This window comes from Mus musculus, chromosome 1, assembly GCF_000001635.26.
Source record: "Mus musculus strain C57BL/6J chromosome 1, GRCm38.p6 C57BL/6J".
Taxonomy (NCBI): Eukaryota; Metazoa; Chordata; class Mammalia; order Rodentia; family Muridae; genus Mus; species Mus musculus.
In genome coordinates this window covers 171,348,158-171,360,798 of record NC_000067.6, presented here as the reverse complement: position 1 = coordinate 171,360,798, position 12,641 = coordinate 171,348,158, and the positions used below count along the sequence as shown (strand labels likewise).

Below are 12,641 nucleotides of genomic sequence, written 5' to 3'. Positions count from 1 at the left end.
GGTGGAGAGAAGGGGTGGTTTGGGTGAAGACCTGTGCTGTTATTGGAGGGGAAGCTAGTCTATGCTTGGAAGTGCTGGGCCCTTCGTGAAGGAGTGCGACCCGAAGTGACCGAGCTGCTCTCCCCTTCCCTTGGCCCATGGCTGGGGTGCAGACCCTCGGTCGAGCAAGAGGCTCAACCTGGACCTGGAGGCCAGTGGCGCGAGACGTGCTTCTGGCTCGTGCCTTCCATTCATGCACGGAACTGGAAGGACGGTTCTATCTGGTAGGGGGTCTCCTAGAAGGTGGTGCAAGAGTGCCCAGCAACGACACTGTGATCTTTGACCCAGCTGTAGGCCAAGCGGTGCGACTGGTAGCCCGAGGTAGTCCCCTTCGCAGCCACCACGACGCGGCACTGGTGGGAGGTCGTTGGCTCTGCGTGGTGGGTGGCTGGGACGGGTCACGTCGCTTATCCACGGTGGCCGCGCTGGACACGGAGAGAGAGGTGTGGGAAGCATGGGCTGCGAACCCTGGCAACTGCCCTCCTGCTGGCCTCAGCAGCCACACCTGCACTCGCCTCTCAGACGGGGAGCTGCGAGTGTCTGGCAGAGAGGGTGGTACCCACACTCAGCGACGCTACGGAAGCATCTACACGTTAAAGTTGGACCACAGGACCCGAACTTATTGGTACTGCAACTTTGCCCCCAAACGTTCGTTTGTTTTCTCTATATTCTAGAAAAAACAAAACCTAAATAAACTTATTGGTAGTCTATCCATAGCACCTTCTGTCTTGGAATCCAAGATTGCTTAACTCTATCTGCCCCAAGCCTGATTTTCTTTTTCACTAGAGCTCTCTGGCAAAGAACACTTGAATCTTTTCAGAAAACCAAACTCAGGCCCGATTTTCTGTGTACCAACAGCTACAAAGAAGAAGGCTGCCACACAACCTCACGATCAGGCCACTGTGCTGCCCTGCTGCCAACTGCTGGGCCGCACCCGGGTCATCAGCTTTTGCTCTTTGGGGGCTGCAACTCAGTTGGACCGGAGGTAGCAGGGCAATGGAGCCCTGGGAAAATCAAGGTATTAGCTACTCACATAAAGTAGAAAAGGACTAAAACTTCAATAAGCAAACCCTTCAGACAACCCCTTCTTGTTTTTCTCGCCCAAGGAGGAACAACCAGTTGCCCCTCATTTGAGGGAACAGCTTGCAAGGCTTGTGAGCAGTGGGCAGGGACTGCAGCAAGGACCCCAGAGCCTGCGCCATCATTCCTGTTCAGTGGTGGGACCCTTCGCTGTACTATTTGGCGGAGAAACTCTGACCAGAGCTAGAGATACGATCTGCAATGATCTCTACATCTACGATACCCGTGAGCGCCAAGCTATCATTTGAAAGGGAGGAGAAAAAGACACAGCTAAAAATTACAAAACAGGGGTGGTGGGATAGAAAGGAGGAGAAATCAGTTGATGAGTTAAAGGAATGCAGTCCGGTTGTGGTGATGTATGCTACTCAGGAGGCAAAAGTGTGTGGACTGCTGAAAAACAAACAAACAAAAAATAGAGCCAGGCATAGTGATTCACACTTTTAATTCCAGCACTTGGGAGGCAGAGGCAGAGGCAGGCAGATCTCTGGTAGTTTTTGAGGCCAGCCAACTTGATCTAGAGTGTGAAACTAGCCAGGGTGACAGAGTGAGACCCTGTTTCAAAAACAAAATACAATAGACAATATAAATACTGAACATCTGAAAAGGCTGACAAATCAAACGGGAACGATGACAGGCATGCGTACTGGGTAAGGCCGGAGCAGAATGCCACAGTAACCACCTTCTGCTCTCAACCCACAGGCAAGTCTCCGCCTCTGTGGTTCCACTTCCCCAGTACAGACCGTGGACTGAAGCGCGTGGGCCATCGGACTTGCCTTTGGAATGACCAGCTTTATTTGGTTGGGGGTTTTGGTGAGGACGGCAGGACAGCTAGCCCACAGGTTTGCATCCTGGAATTCTTCATCTAAAGAACAGCAGGGAGGCACTCTGTGTTGTGGCAAACCTACAAAGCGATCTCATCAGAGCTATTGCCCTACTTCAAATACTTATTAAATTTCAATCCGAGAGTTTTGTCTCTGAATCCTTTAGAAGATTTATACATTTTACTTATATAAGTGCCCTATTTGCATGTACACCTTTGTGCCAGAAGAGGGCATCAGACCCCATTATAGATGGTTGTGAGCCACCATGTGGTTGTTGGGGATAATAAAACAGATGCCCCCTGGAAGAGCAGACAGAGCTCTTCACTGTTGAGCCATCTGAGCCATCTCTCCAGCCCTCTGAATCCGTTTTAGAAGAGCATCAAATAAACAGATTACTTTATTTGCAAAGGAAAGACCGAACTGAGGTTCCTTTCTGATAGTGAGCCATTAACCTGGTAGAAACAATGCAAATCATATTTTTTTGTTTTGTTTGAGACAGGGTCTCACTGTGTCTATATATAGCCTTGGATTACTGGGAACTCGATTTGTAGACCAGGCTGGCCTGGAACTCCGAGATCTGCCTCTTGTTGTCACCCAAGCACTAAGATTATTAAAGGCATGTGTGGCACCACACCCAGCTCTATGAGGTCGGTGTAGCCCTAAATGAGATAAAGGTTCAGGCTATAGCTAAGTATTTGACCAAAACATTTAATCAACAACAACAACAAAAACAAAATATTACAATAGCAGAGAAATAATAATAACGACAATAAAAAGAAATTACAAGTGGGAATCAGGGTAAAAAAAAAAAAACCCGCAGAGGCCTTAGCTCCTAAGAGACCAACACCCCTGCTGAGCTGGCCTTAGCCCCAGCCCCTTCTGAGTTTTCCTTGGCTGCTGGCTTCTCATCTTCCCCCATGAGACGAATGTTGTGCTTTTCCCGGAATTCGTTCAGTTCTTTGCCCTTTGCCTGAAGCTGCTGTGACAGTGTCTCAATGATCTTCTGTATCTAAGAGGCAAAAGAGAGGATGGAGAAGGAGTGCAGGTCTCCCTCCTCTGCCCCGGACTGTGCTACAGTTGGAGGCAGTGAGACAAGAACACAGTGGCTTATAAAGGGGAACCATCTGAGCTACTTATTTTCATTATTCTTTGATAATGTTATAAAAGCATATGATCAAACAGCCCACTCTCATCCACTTGCCACCAACCCATCCCATCTCATAATCGTATTTCTCTGTTTTGTTTTGTGGCCCATGAGTCTAACCTGGAGCACCCTTGTGGGAATGGATGGAGATACCCACAGGAGCACTAGTGGCTCACCAGCAGCTACATCACTTAAGACAATTACTGTCCCCTCTCCAGCAACTTTCCACCCTCAGTCCCTGCCCAGGGAGGGTGGGTTGCTTGCTCTTAAAAGAGCATTTGTCATGCTATGGTTTCTTCTCTTAGGTCACATTCATTTTTTTTTTAAGTGATTGATTTTTAGTTAGCCCAAGCAGGCTTCAAATCCGATTCCTCTGCCTCATCATCTCAGCAAGTTAAACATCAATGTATGCCACCCCAGTCAGGATTCTTTCTCCCTTTAAAAGGTCACTTATGGTTTCTTTAAGGGTCTGGTTCCGTGGATCGAGAGCTCTTAAGAAGCTGCATTTTAAACTGGTCCTTGGCTGGAGGTGTAGCTCAATGAGAAGAGTATTTAGCCTACTGCGCATGAGGCCCTGGGTCTGATGCCCAACACTGCTAAACAAGTTCTTCAGGAGATTCTGACTCAGGGATCCACAGACTATATTGTGAGAAACACTGCTCTACCCATTCCCTCCCCACTCAACCACATCAAAGAGCCCATGGAAAGGGCACACAGCCAACAACTCCTCACTTAAGGAGTTGGACTTCAACTTTGTAATAGTATAAAGGGCACAGTAGATAGCTAACAGGCTGCATGCTACCATCAACATGAATTCCCTAAATCCCTAGTCACCTACATTTAACCTCTTGGCTGCCCAAACGCCTATAGAGGAATTCTTGCTCACCTGCTCCTTGTTGCCCTCCAAGGCAGGCAGCACTTCTTTGACAGTCCGCTCCACCAGCACACCTCCAACCATGCGGTAGCACTTGCGGGTCTCATCCACTTCCTTCAGTGTATCGATCACCAGGCTAGGGTAGGAGAACAAGACCTCAGAATGCGTCCTGATCCCCACAAGCCTCCATCCAATCACTCTGTTTCTCTGCGGCCTTCCTACCTGTGCTCATTCAATTCCATCTCCAGCTCAGCTGCTTTGGAAGCCAAGCCCCTCTGTTCCTGCCGAAGGCGATTAAAGCCAGCAATTACCTAAGAGATGAGAGATGAGACCGTGAAAACACCAGAAAGTAAAGGCAGCCATAGGATGGCAAGTTACAAAGGCACAGTAGTGGATAGCTATCTTGGGAAGGGCATAGACTACATTCTTACTGAGTGCCTATATGTCTGAGATATTTACTAGTCACAGGGGGATTTAACAATAGATTTGAATGTGAGAGATGGGGGGGGGGTGAGGAGCCACTGGAACACCTACAAGAGATTTGCAGGTGAAGAGGGCTTTTTTATGTTTCCCTCCCCAACTTACTAATTTTTACTATATGTTCATGAGTGCTGTTATACCTGGAAGTTTGTATACATGTGTACCATGTTGGGCCTGGTGCCCAGGGGCCAGAAGAGGGCGACAGAGTCCCTGAAACTGGAGTTACAAATGGTGGTGAGCACTGTGTGTGTGTGTGTGTGTGTGTGTGTGTGTGTGTGTGTGTGTGTGTGTGTGTGTGTGCGCGCGCACCGGAAACTGAACCTGGGTCTCATCAAAATGTTTTAACCACTTTTCTTTTAAGTTCTTTTAACTACTGAGCTAGCTTGCCAGTTTGTCACTAATCAGAGACCAAGAGGGTGATGGGGTTATAGGCCTGATATGGGTACTGGAAATCAAACCTGGGTTTTCTTGAAGAGCAGTGTGTACTTTTTTAAAAAAAGATTTAATTATTTTATGTATATGAGTGTACTGTAGCTGTCTTCAGACAGACCAAAAGAAGGCATCAGATCCCATTACAGATGGCTATGAACCACCATGTGGTTGCTGGGAATTGAACTCAGGACTTCTGGAAAAGTAGTCAGTGCTCTTACCTGCAGAGTCATCTCTCTAGATGCACAGTGTGAAATCTTAATCATTGAGTCATCATCTTTACAGTCCTTTTTTTTTTAAAGACTTAAAGACTTTTTTAAAAAAGATTTATTTATTTATTATATGTGAGTACACTTTAACTGTTTTCAGACACACCAGAAGAGGGCATCAGATCTCATTATGGATGGTTGTGAGCCACCATGTGGTTGCTGGGATTCGAACTCAGGACCTTGGGAAGAGCAGTCAGTGCTCCTAACTGCTATGCCATCTCTCCAGCCCCAAGACTTTTTTTTTTATATGTATGTGTGTGCGCCTGTGTGTATATAAACAAGCGTGGAGGAAGAAGAGGGTATCAGATTCATCTGGAGCTTCAGTTAGCGGCTATGAGTTTCCAGGACCATGCTCAGGCAGGCACGCCTGTGCGGCGTGTGCTTTCCCACTAAGCCACATAAGCTTTATCATATTAGCTCAGGGCTGAAGGTACAACTCAGTGAGAATGGCCTCAGCATGCAAGAGGCACTGGGGCTCAACTCCCAGCACTACTACCAATAACAAAGCTAGAGAGAGCATCTTGTGTCTGTCTGGATATGGCACCTGTGAATAAAAGTCTGATGGCCTATAGGTTAGGGAAGAAACAGGAGATGGGACACCCAGGAGGAGAAAGGATTCTGGGATAGTGCCAGGCTTGGGAGAGTCACCAGGGAAGATGTGACAAGACACCTGTTTGGTACCTGAGCACACGTAACCAGCCACATGGCAGAATACATGTTAAAATAAATTGGGTTATTTTAAGTTATGATCTAGTCAGAGAAGAGCCTAGCTATATAATCAAGGTATTTGTAAATATATTCTGAGTCTGAATCTTATCTCTGGGAGCATAGAGCTGGGAGGAAGAACCAGGAAAATATTTACTAACGGCACCCCCAAAGGGTACCAAAATGTAAAAATTAATTGGAGGTTTCTACCTCACCTTTGATCATTCAGTTCCCAAATAAAAGACATAAAACCTTTATATTTACAATTACCCCCTTAACAGCACTAGAGCTGTGCAGTTATCAACCCTCTATTCTCTTTTTGTCTACTTCCCGGTCACTAACCATGAGATATGACCTGCCATGTTCTGCCTGGGCTGTCCCTTCACCAATTGGCTGGCCCTCATGGACAACTTCTCATGATCCACCTTTCCCATGGTGTCTTCTTCCTCTTTTCTCCTCTCTTGTGGTCCCTGCCCCAAGACCCCAAGCCTGAAGACTGAAGGCCTGCCTACCTGTCTTCTGTCCAGAGCTACAGGCTACAGGCATCTTTATTCAACCAATAGTTTTACATTAAGGAACAAGATTACATAGAATCATTTGGTGTATGTGAGGATCTCCTTTTATTCCTGTGGGCAGCCAGACCTTGGGGGCCAGTATTTAAGCATTGCAATACACAGCAACAGACCAAACCTCAATAGTCTCATGTAAACAGGGATAGACTAGTCAATGTTGAGAGTCTCTTTACCCTATTAAATCATAGTGTATGTAAAGTTCCCCTCTGAAATAGCCCCATTTAATTAAATTAATTAATTAATTAATTAATAATACGAAGGATGTTGATTTAGAAATTAATTAAATTAATTTCTAAATCAACATCACTTCGTATTACTACATAGAGCTCTTTATATTCTTATTATTTACACATACGAGATCTTTCAAAAACTTATTTTTATAAAGATTTCCCCCCCAAGATTTATTTTTATGTGACTTACCTGTATGTATAGGTCTGCTATGTGCATGCCTGGGACCCAAAGAGGCTAGAAGAAGGCATCAGATCCCCCAAAGCATGAGCTACCATACCAGTAATGAGCTGGAAATTAAACCCAGATCCTCTAGATCTTTTTTTTGTTTGTTCTTCAAGACAGGGTTTCCCTGTGTAGCCCTGGCTGTCCTGGAACTCACTTTGTAGACCAGGCTGGCCTTGAACTCAATAAATCTGCCTGCCTCTGCCTCCCAAGTGCTGGGATTAAAGGCGTGCGCCACCACTGCCCCAGGATTCTCTAGCTCTTAACCACTGAGCCATTTCTCTAGCCCCAGATTTCTTTTTAAGTGTGACATAGAATTTGTTCCCTATTGATATATATGTTGGGAGATGTGGTTGTTTGTGTGCATGGTTTCTTGCTTGTTTTGAGACAAGGTCTCTGAATACAGATTACCAGTCTGGCTTTCAACCTGAGATTGTGGAGAGCTTTTGGAACCTTGTAGAAATTTGCCAAGCACTTATCACTGGGCTCAAGGAAGTAGACTCAGATGGGAGTATTTACATTTGGGCTAATACAAAGCTCAATGTGTGGCATTCCTTTTATCTTGGTCATCCTGATAAGCCCCTAGAAACAGTGACCAGGGGGCTTTGTTTACCGCCTTGTTTGGTCTCGTTGTTTATAGCCTTGTCTGACTACTTTGTCATTGATCTAAGAACTGACCCTATTCTCTGCAAGTACCTAGAATGGTATAAAAGCTGAATGGGGGAAAAAATAAACCTGCTGCAGCCTCAGCACTCGTTGGAGTCATGCTATAATGTTGTCTAATTGTCTTTCTTTTCAATCCTCCCTCCCTCCCTGGAGACCCTGTTGACTGACTGAGCTGGCTTGATCATGAGATCTTCCTGCCTCTGTCCCCAGAATACAACCAAAATTTCTCACCACACTGACAATCTGTAAGGCCCTGTCCTGCTTCCTTCCACACACATATTTCATACATTAATAGAAAAATGTCCCTACAATGTCACTATTAAAAGTTTGTGTTTTCAGAACAAAACAATCAGACACCAGTGAAATCAAAGTAGCTAGCCCCAGGTCATCCAGACTCACAGGCCGCCTCAGCCGCTGTTTCCTCAAAATCTGTATCCAGGACACAGCTTCAGAGCAGCTAGCCTCAAGTGGCATAGCCTCAGAGTCTGCCTCAGCTAGGCCTGTACCTTCCAGGACAGTGAGGGAAACAGCCAGGCTTCTCAGGGATTGGCTACCATTCCAATTTTCTTAGGGTCCCCAAAGATGCCATTGCCTCCAGACAGGAAGCAATCTAAAGAACACAATGCCCTCATTCCTGAGAGGTGGAGTGGGTGGTTATTGGTATTCATTATGGATGTTTGTTGTCGTTTAGGGGGTTGGTGGTTGGTTGTTAATAGTTGTGGCCAGGGAAGAAACAAAGGGAAGGAGGGTGGATTCAAAGCCAAGCATGCCCAGTACCTACATGGTGACTTACAACCATGTGTAAGTCCAGTTCCAAAGGATCCAATCCCCAACCCCCACTTCTGATTGCACCAGGCACACCTGAGTGCACATGCATACAAAACACTCATACACATAAGGAAAGGAAGTAAAAGGTAAGTAAATAAATTAAAAAAAAAAAAAAAGCTTTTTAAAAAGGAACCCAAGGGACATTCCCTTTTTTAGTTAAATTTACGAACTAGCACTTAGGAGGCAGAGGCAAACAGATCTCTATGAGTTCAAAGCCAGCCTGATCTACACAGACGGAGTTCCAGGACAGCCAGGGCTATAAGCAGAGAAACCCCAACTCAAACAACAACAAAAATTATGGGAGTTGGGGGAAGTGCACAGGTGGACACACATGTCAAAGACAACTTGTGGGATACAGTTTTATCCTTCCACACTGTGGGTCTTTCTGAGTGAATGGAAGTTGTCAGACCTGACAACAAGAACAACAAACGTGCACCCACTAAGCCATCTCTGTTCTCACCCATATTACCTTTCCTCAAAAATGTCCTTTGGCTGTGTCACACGCCACGATTTCTTAACTGACTACTGGGAGAACAGAGTAGGCGGAGAATTCTGACTGAACACTTCCAACGTGCATTTCCCGAGACACTGCTTCATTAGTTGCCTCCTTTCCCTTTCAGCATCTATCTTCCCTTGGTTTTCCACTTCCCGAGTGCCGGCTTCCCCGGTCTTAGTGCCCTCTAAGCGCTCTGATCTTACTACTCTATTACAGAAAGGCACACATCCCTTCTCTTCAAACTTTGAGAACCAAACTATAACCACTGCCCATAAGTTACTTTAAATCTCCTTCTGTCTTCTCTGTGGTATTATTATTGCTTACCAAACTATCCTCTCAAAGATCTTGAATCAACTCCTATATAACTGACTTCATAATCCAACAGCCTATAACTCCAGTTCCAAAGGATCTGGTCCCCTTTTCTGGTCTCTGTGGCAGCAGGAATGCATATGGTGCACATACATACATGTAAGCACTCACACACATAACACAAAATACATTACTACATGACTAAGCTACTTGCCTTTTTTTCCTTTTTGTTTCTATAAAATATAAATAACACACAATAGGACAGTTTCTTAGCACTAGTACTATTGATACCACGAACCAGTTTTTCTCATGCTGGCAATTTTGAACATTTTACAGTACTCAGCAACATAACTGCACTCTACCCAGTAAAACAGAAATGCTTTCCAGGCACTGCCAACTGTTTCCTAGGGACAAGTCACTAGGCTGAGAACCAACACCACAGGACAACAGAAGCTGAGATCTCCTCTCCTCTCCCTTTTAACCCCTTTCTTCTTTTAGAAAGTCCTTACTCCCTCATTTCTACAGTGGGAATACGATTAAAGAGTCTGCTCATACTATTTCTTCATTTCATTACCTACACTACCTCTATAGTTTTTGAACCCAAGCCTTTGCCCAAACTTCCATTAATTGCATGAGATTTTAAAACTTTCTTTTCAGGCCAGGTAAATGCTCTTGCTGCCTAAGCCCGATAACCAGAATGAAATTCCCGGAATCCATGCAAAGGTGGATAGAGAGAACCAGTTTTGAGCTAGCATGATGGCTCAAGAGGTATAAGCACTGGCTGCTAAGCCTGACTAAGTTTGATTGGCAGGAGCCACACAGTAGAAGGAAACACCTAACTACAGAGAATTACCCTCTGGCTGCCACACCAGTGCTGTGGCCTGTACAAGCATGCAACCACACACAATAAAAGTATATTAAGACATTTAACCAGACTAAGAAACAGGGCACTACCAGAGAAGCACCAAGTCAGTTCATGTCTACCAAGCCAACGAGGGAGGAATCCTATACACAGAGGATAAAGATGGAACCATACAAGCACAAGAAAGACAGGAACAGAAGAACTAAGAAAGACCATCATTCCTTAAATAGAGACTGCCGGTAATCCCGGCACCGGATCAGGAGGTCTGCCCTAGTTACATAGTGAGTTCAAGGCCAGACTGGACTTTATAAGGGACAGGCAGAGGCTCGAACACACACACACACACACACACACACACACACACACACACACACACACACACACTCACCCACCCATGTCCAACACAGTCCAAACCCCAAATATAAAGAACGGAGAAAACAAACCACCAATAATTCAATCAACCAGAAATACATTTAACAGCTGGGCATGGTGGTGCATGCCTTTAATCCCAGCAGTTGGGAGGCAAAGGTTAGGCGGATTTCTGCGTTCGAGGCCAGCCTGGTCTACAAAATGAGTTTCAGGAAAGCCAGGGCTACACAGAGAAACCCTGTCTCGAAACCCCCACCCCCCCCCCAAAAAAAGAAAAGAAATACATTTAACAAAATCATAGTAATTTGCAAACCCCGATCAATAACGCTGAATGCTTAACACTCTGATTTAAAGATCAAAGCTTGGCATTTGGGAAGCAGAGGCAGATGGATCTTTGTGAGTTCGAGGCCACCCTGGTCTACCTAGTGAGCTCCTGTATCAAGAACTTAGGCAGGCAGTGGTGGCACATGCCTTTAATCCCAGCACTTGAGAGTCAGAGGTAGGTGGATTTCTGAGTTCAAGGCCAGCCTGGTCTACAGAGTGAGTTCCAGGACAGCCAGGGCTATACAGAGAAACCCTGACTCGAAAAACCAAAAACAAAAAAAGAAGACCAGATGACCTGGTCATAAAACAAGATCTAAATCTGTTCTTTCCGAGAATACATTACCCAGCTTAAAGACAGAATTCATAATTAAAAGAAAATAAGAACGATGGCTAAGCAGTTAGGAGTACTAGCTGCTCTTCCAGAGAACCCAGATTCAATTCCCAGCACCCACATGGAAGCTCACAACTATCTATAACACCTGTTTCAGGGGATCTGACACCCTCATACATGCACACTTGCAAGCAAAACACTAATATATATAAAATAATAAAATTTTAAAGGAAAGAAAATAGAGCCTAAAAGCTTAGACGATTCACAGCCTGGCTATGTACACAGTGGAACTAGGTCAAGACAGTGGCCAGGCCAGTAAGATGACTCAGCTGGTAAAGGGACTTTGCAGCCAAGCCTGGCTACAGGAGTTTGTCCCAGGATGGACAAGGTGGAAACAGAGAACAGTTGCTGCAAATTATTCTCTGGCCACCACATGAAGGCATTTTGGAGATCTTGGCTGTCCTTCCAATCATGGAACCAAAAGCGGATCTTAAGGGCAGAAAGAACTCATAGCCAGTCTACCCAGCCTCTGCTTCTCACATCCCAGCATGCTCCAGTGATTTATCCAAGTACAGCTTGTACTGCAGCTGGAGAGAGCATTATTAGCAGTAACCTGTGGTAGTATCTATGCCTCATGGTGCTAATTCTGGAGGCATGCAGAATGCAGGAGCTGTGGAGAAATGGCTTCCTCTACCAAAGCTTCAAAAGATGCACTGGACTGTGGGAGGAAAAATGGGGGTGCAAGGAGAAACCTGATGTAGGAATGGGAGCTGTCATAGCGAATCCTCACTGGAACAAGCCTTAGTGAAGGCCAGGCAGCTACCATGATCTCTAATAGTGCAGCAACTGTCTTCCACTGCCCGACTGGGCAAGCTGCAGGCATTGGCATGCCCCCAAGCCCAAGAGCATGAAGCATGGACTGAGCCCTTCAAACACACAGATTTGGAGCTGCCCAATATTTTAGAGGCGCAATTCCTGCCCCAGAGTTTCCAAATGACACATATAGAGAAAAATTATTGTAAGATAATGCTTGTCCTCTTGGAATTCAGACTTAAGCCTTCCCCTGCTTTACCTCTCTCTTAGAATGGGAATGGCTACCCTTTGCCTGCCTCTGCATTACATGCTGGAAGTAAATAGCTACTTTTCATTGCACAGGCTCACAAAGCCAAGAATAGCAAGGCCTAAAGTAGCACGGTCTACACAGCAAGTTCCAGAGGGAGAGCCTATCTCAGACAAAACAACAATAGTAAACCAATAAATGATAAAGAACAGAAAATAAAACAAGCACCTAGTACGAAGTATTACCTGCTCCTATTTTCCTTGTGAGAGACACACTAGGCTAACACACACATCAGTAATAAACCTTAAATTGGGCTGGGAAGAAAATTTCACAGGTAAAGAGCCAAAGAACCAGGGTTTGAGCCCCAGAACACACTTTTTAAGAAGGAAGAGGAGGAGGAGGAGGAGAAAAAAGAAGAGGAGGAGGAAGAGGAGGAGGAGGAGGAGGAGGAGGAGGGAAAAAAAAGGCAGGCAGGCAGGCAGGCATGGTACTGAGGCATGAACTGCCTGGCACTGGAATGCTAGTGAACT

The 12,641-nt window shown here is 45.5% G+C and overlaps 2 protein-coding genes across 4 annotated transcripts in view; one reads left to right on the top strand and one right to left on the bottom strand.

Moving 5' to 3' along the window:
- Klhdc9 (kelch domain containing 9) lies at positions 1-2,350 on the top strand. The gene is made up of 4 exons (NM_001033039.2): positions 1-664; positions 898-1,057; positions 1,146-1,344; positions 1,819-2,350. The coding sequence occupies exons 1-4, from the start codon at positions 138-140 to the stop codon at positions 1,983-1,985; spliced, it is 1,053 nt and encodes a 350-aa protein (NP_001028211.1). The 5' UTR covers positions 1-137; the 3' UTR covers positions 1,986-2,350.
- Positions 1,545-12,641, bottom strand: part of Pfdn2 (prefoldin 2) — a 14,301-nt gene continuing 3,204 nt past the window's right edge. For 2 of the 3 annotated variants that reach the window (NM_001360825.1, NM_011070.4), the window contains exons 2-4: positions 4,181-4,269; positions 3,971-4,094; positions 1,545-2,949 (exon numbers count right to left, since the gene is read on the bottom strand). In NM_001360825.1, the coding sequence (NP_001347754.1) occupies positions 2,773-2,949; positions 3,971-4,094; positions 4,181-4,200 (321 nt within the window). In that variant the 5' untranslated portion in view covers positions 4,201-4,269 and the 3' untranslated portion in view covers positions 1,545-2,772. Of the gene's footprint in view, positions 3,012-3,970; positions 4,095-4,180; positions 4,270-12,641 lie in introns of all 3 variants that reach the window. The other variant, NM_001360824.1, reaches the window with a different exon arrangement.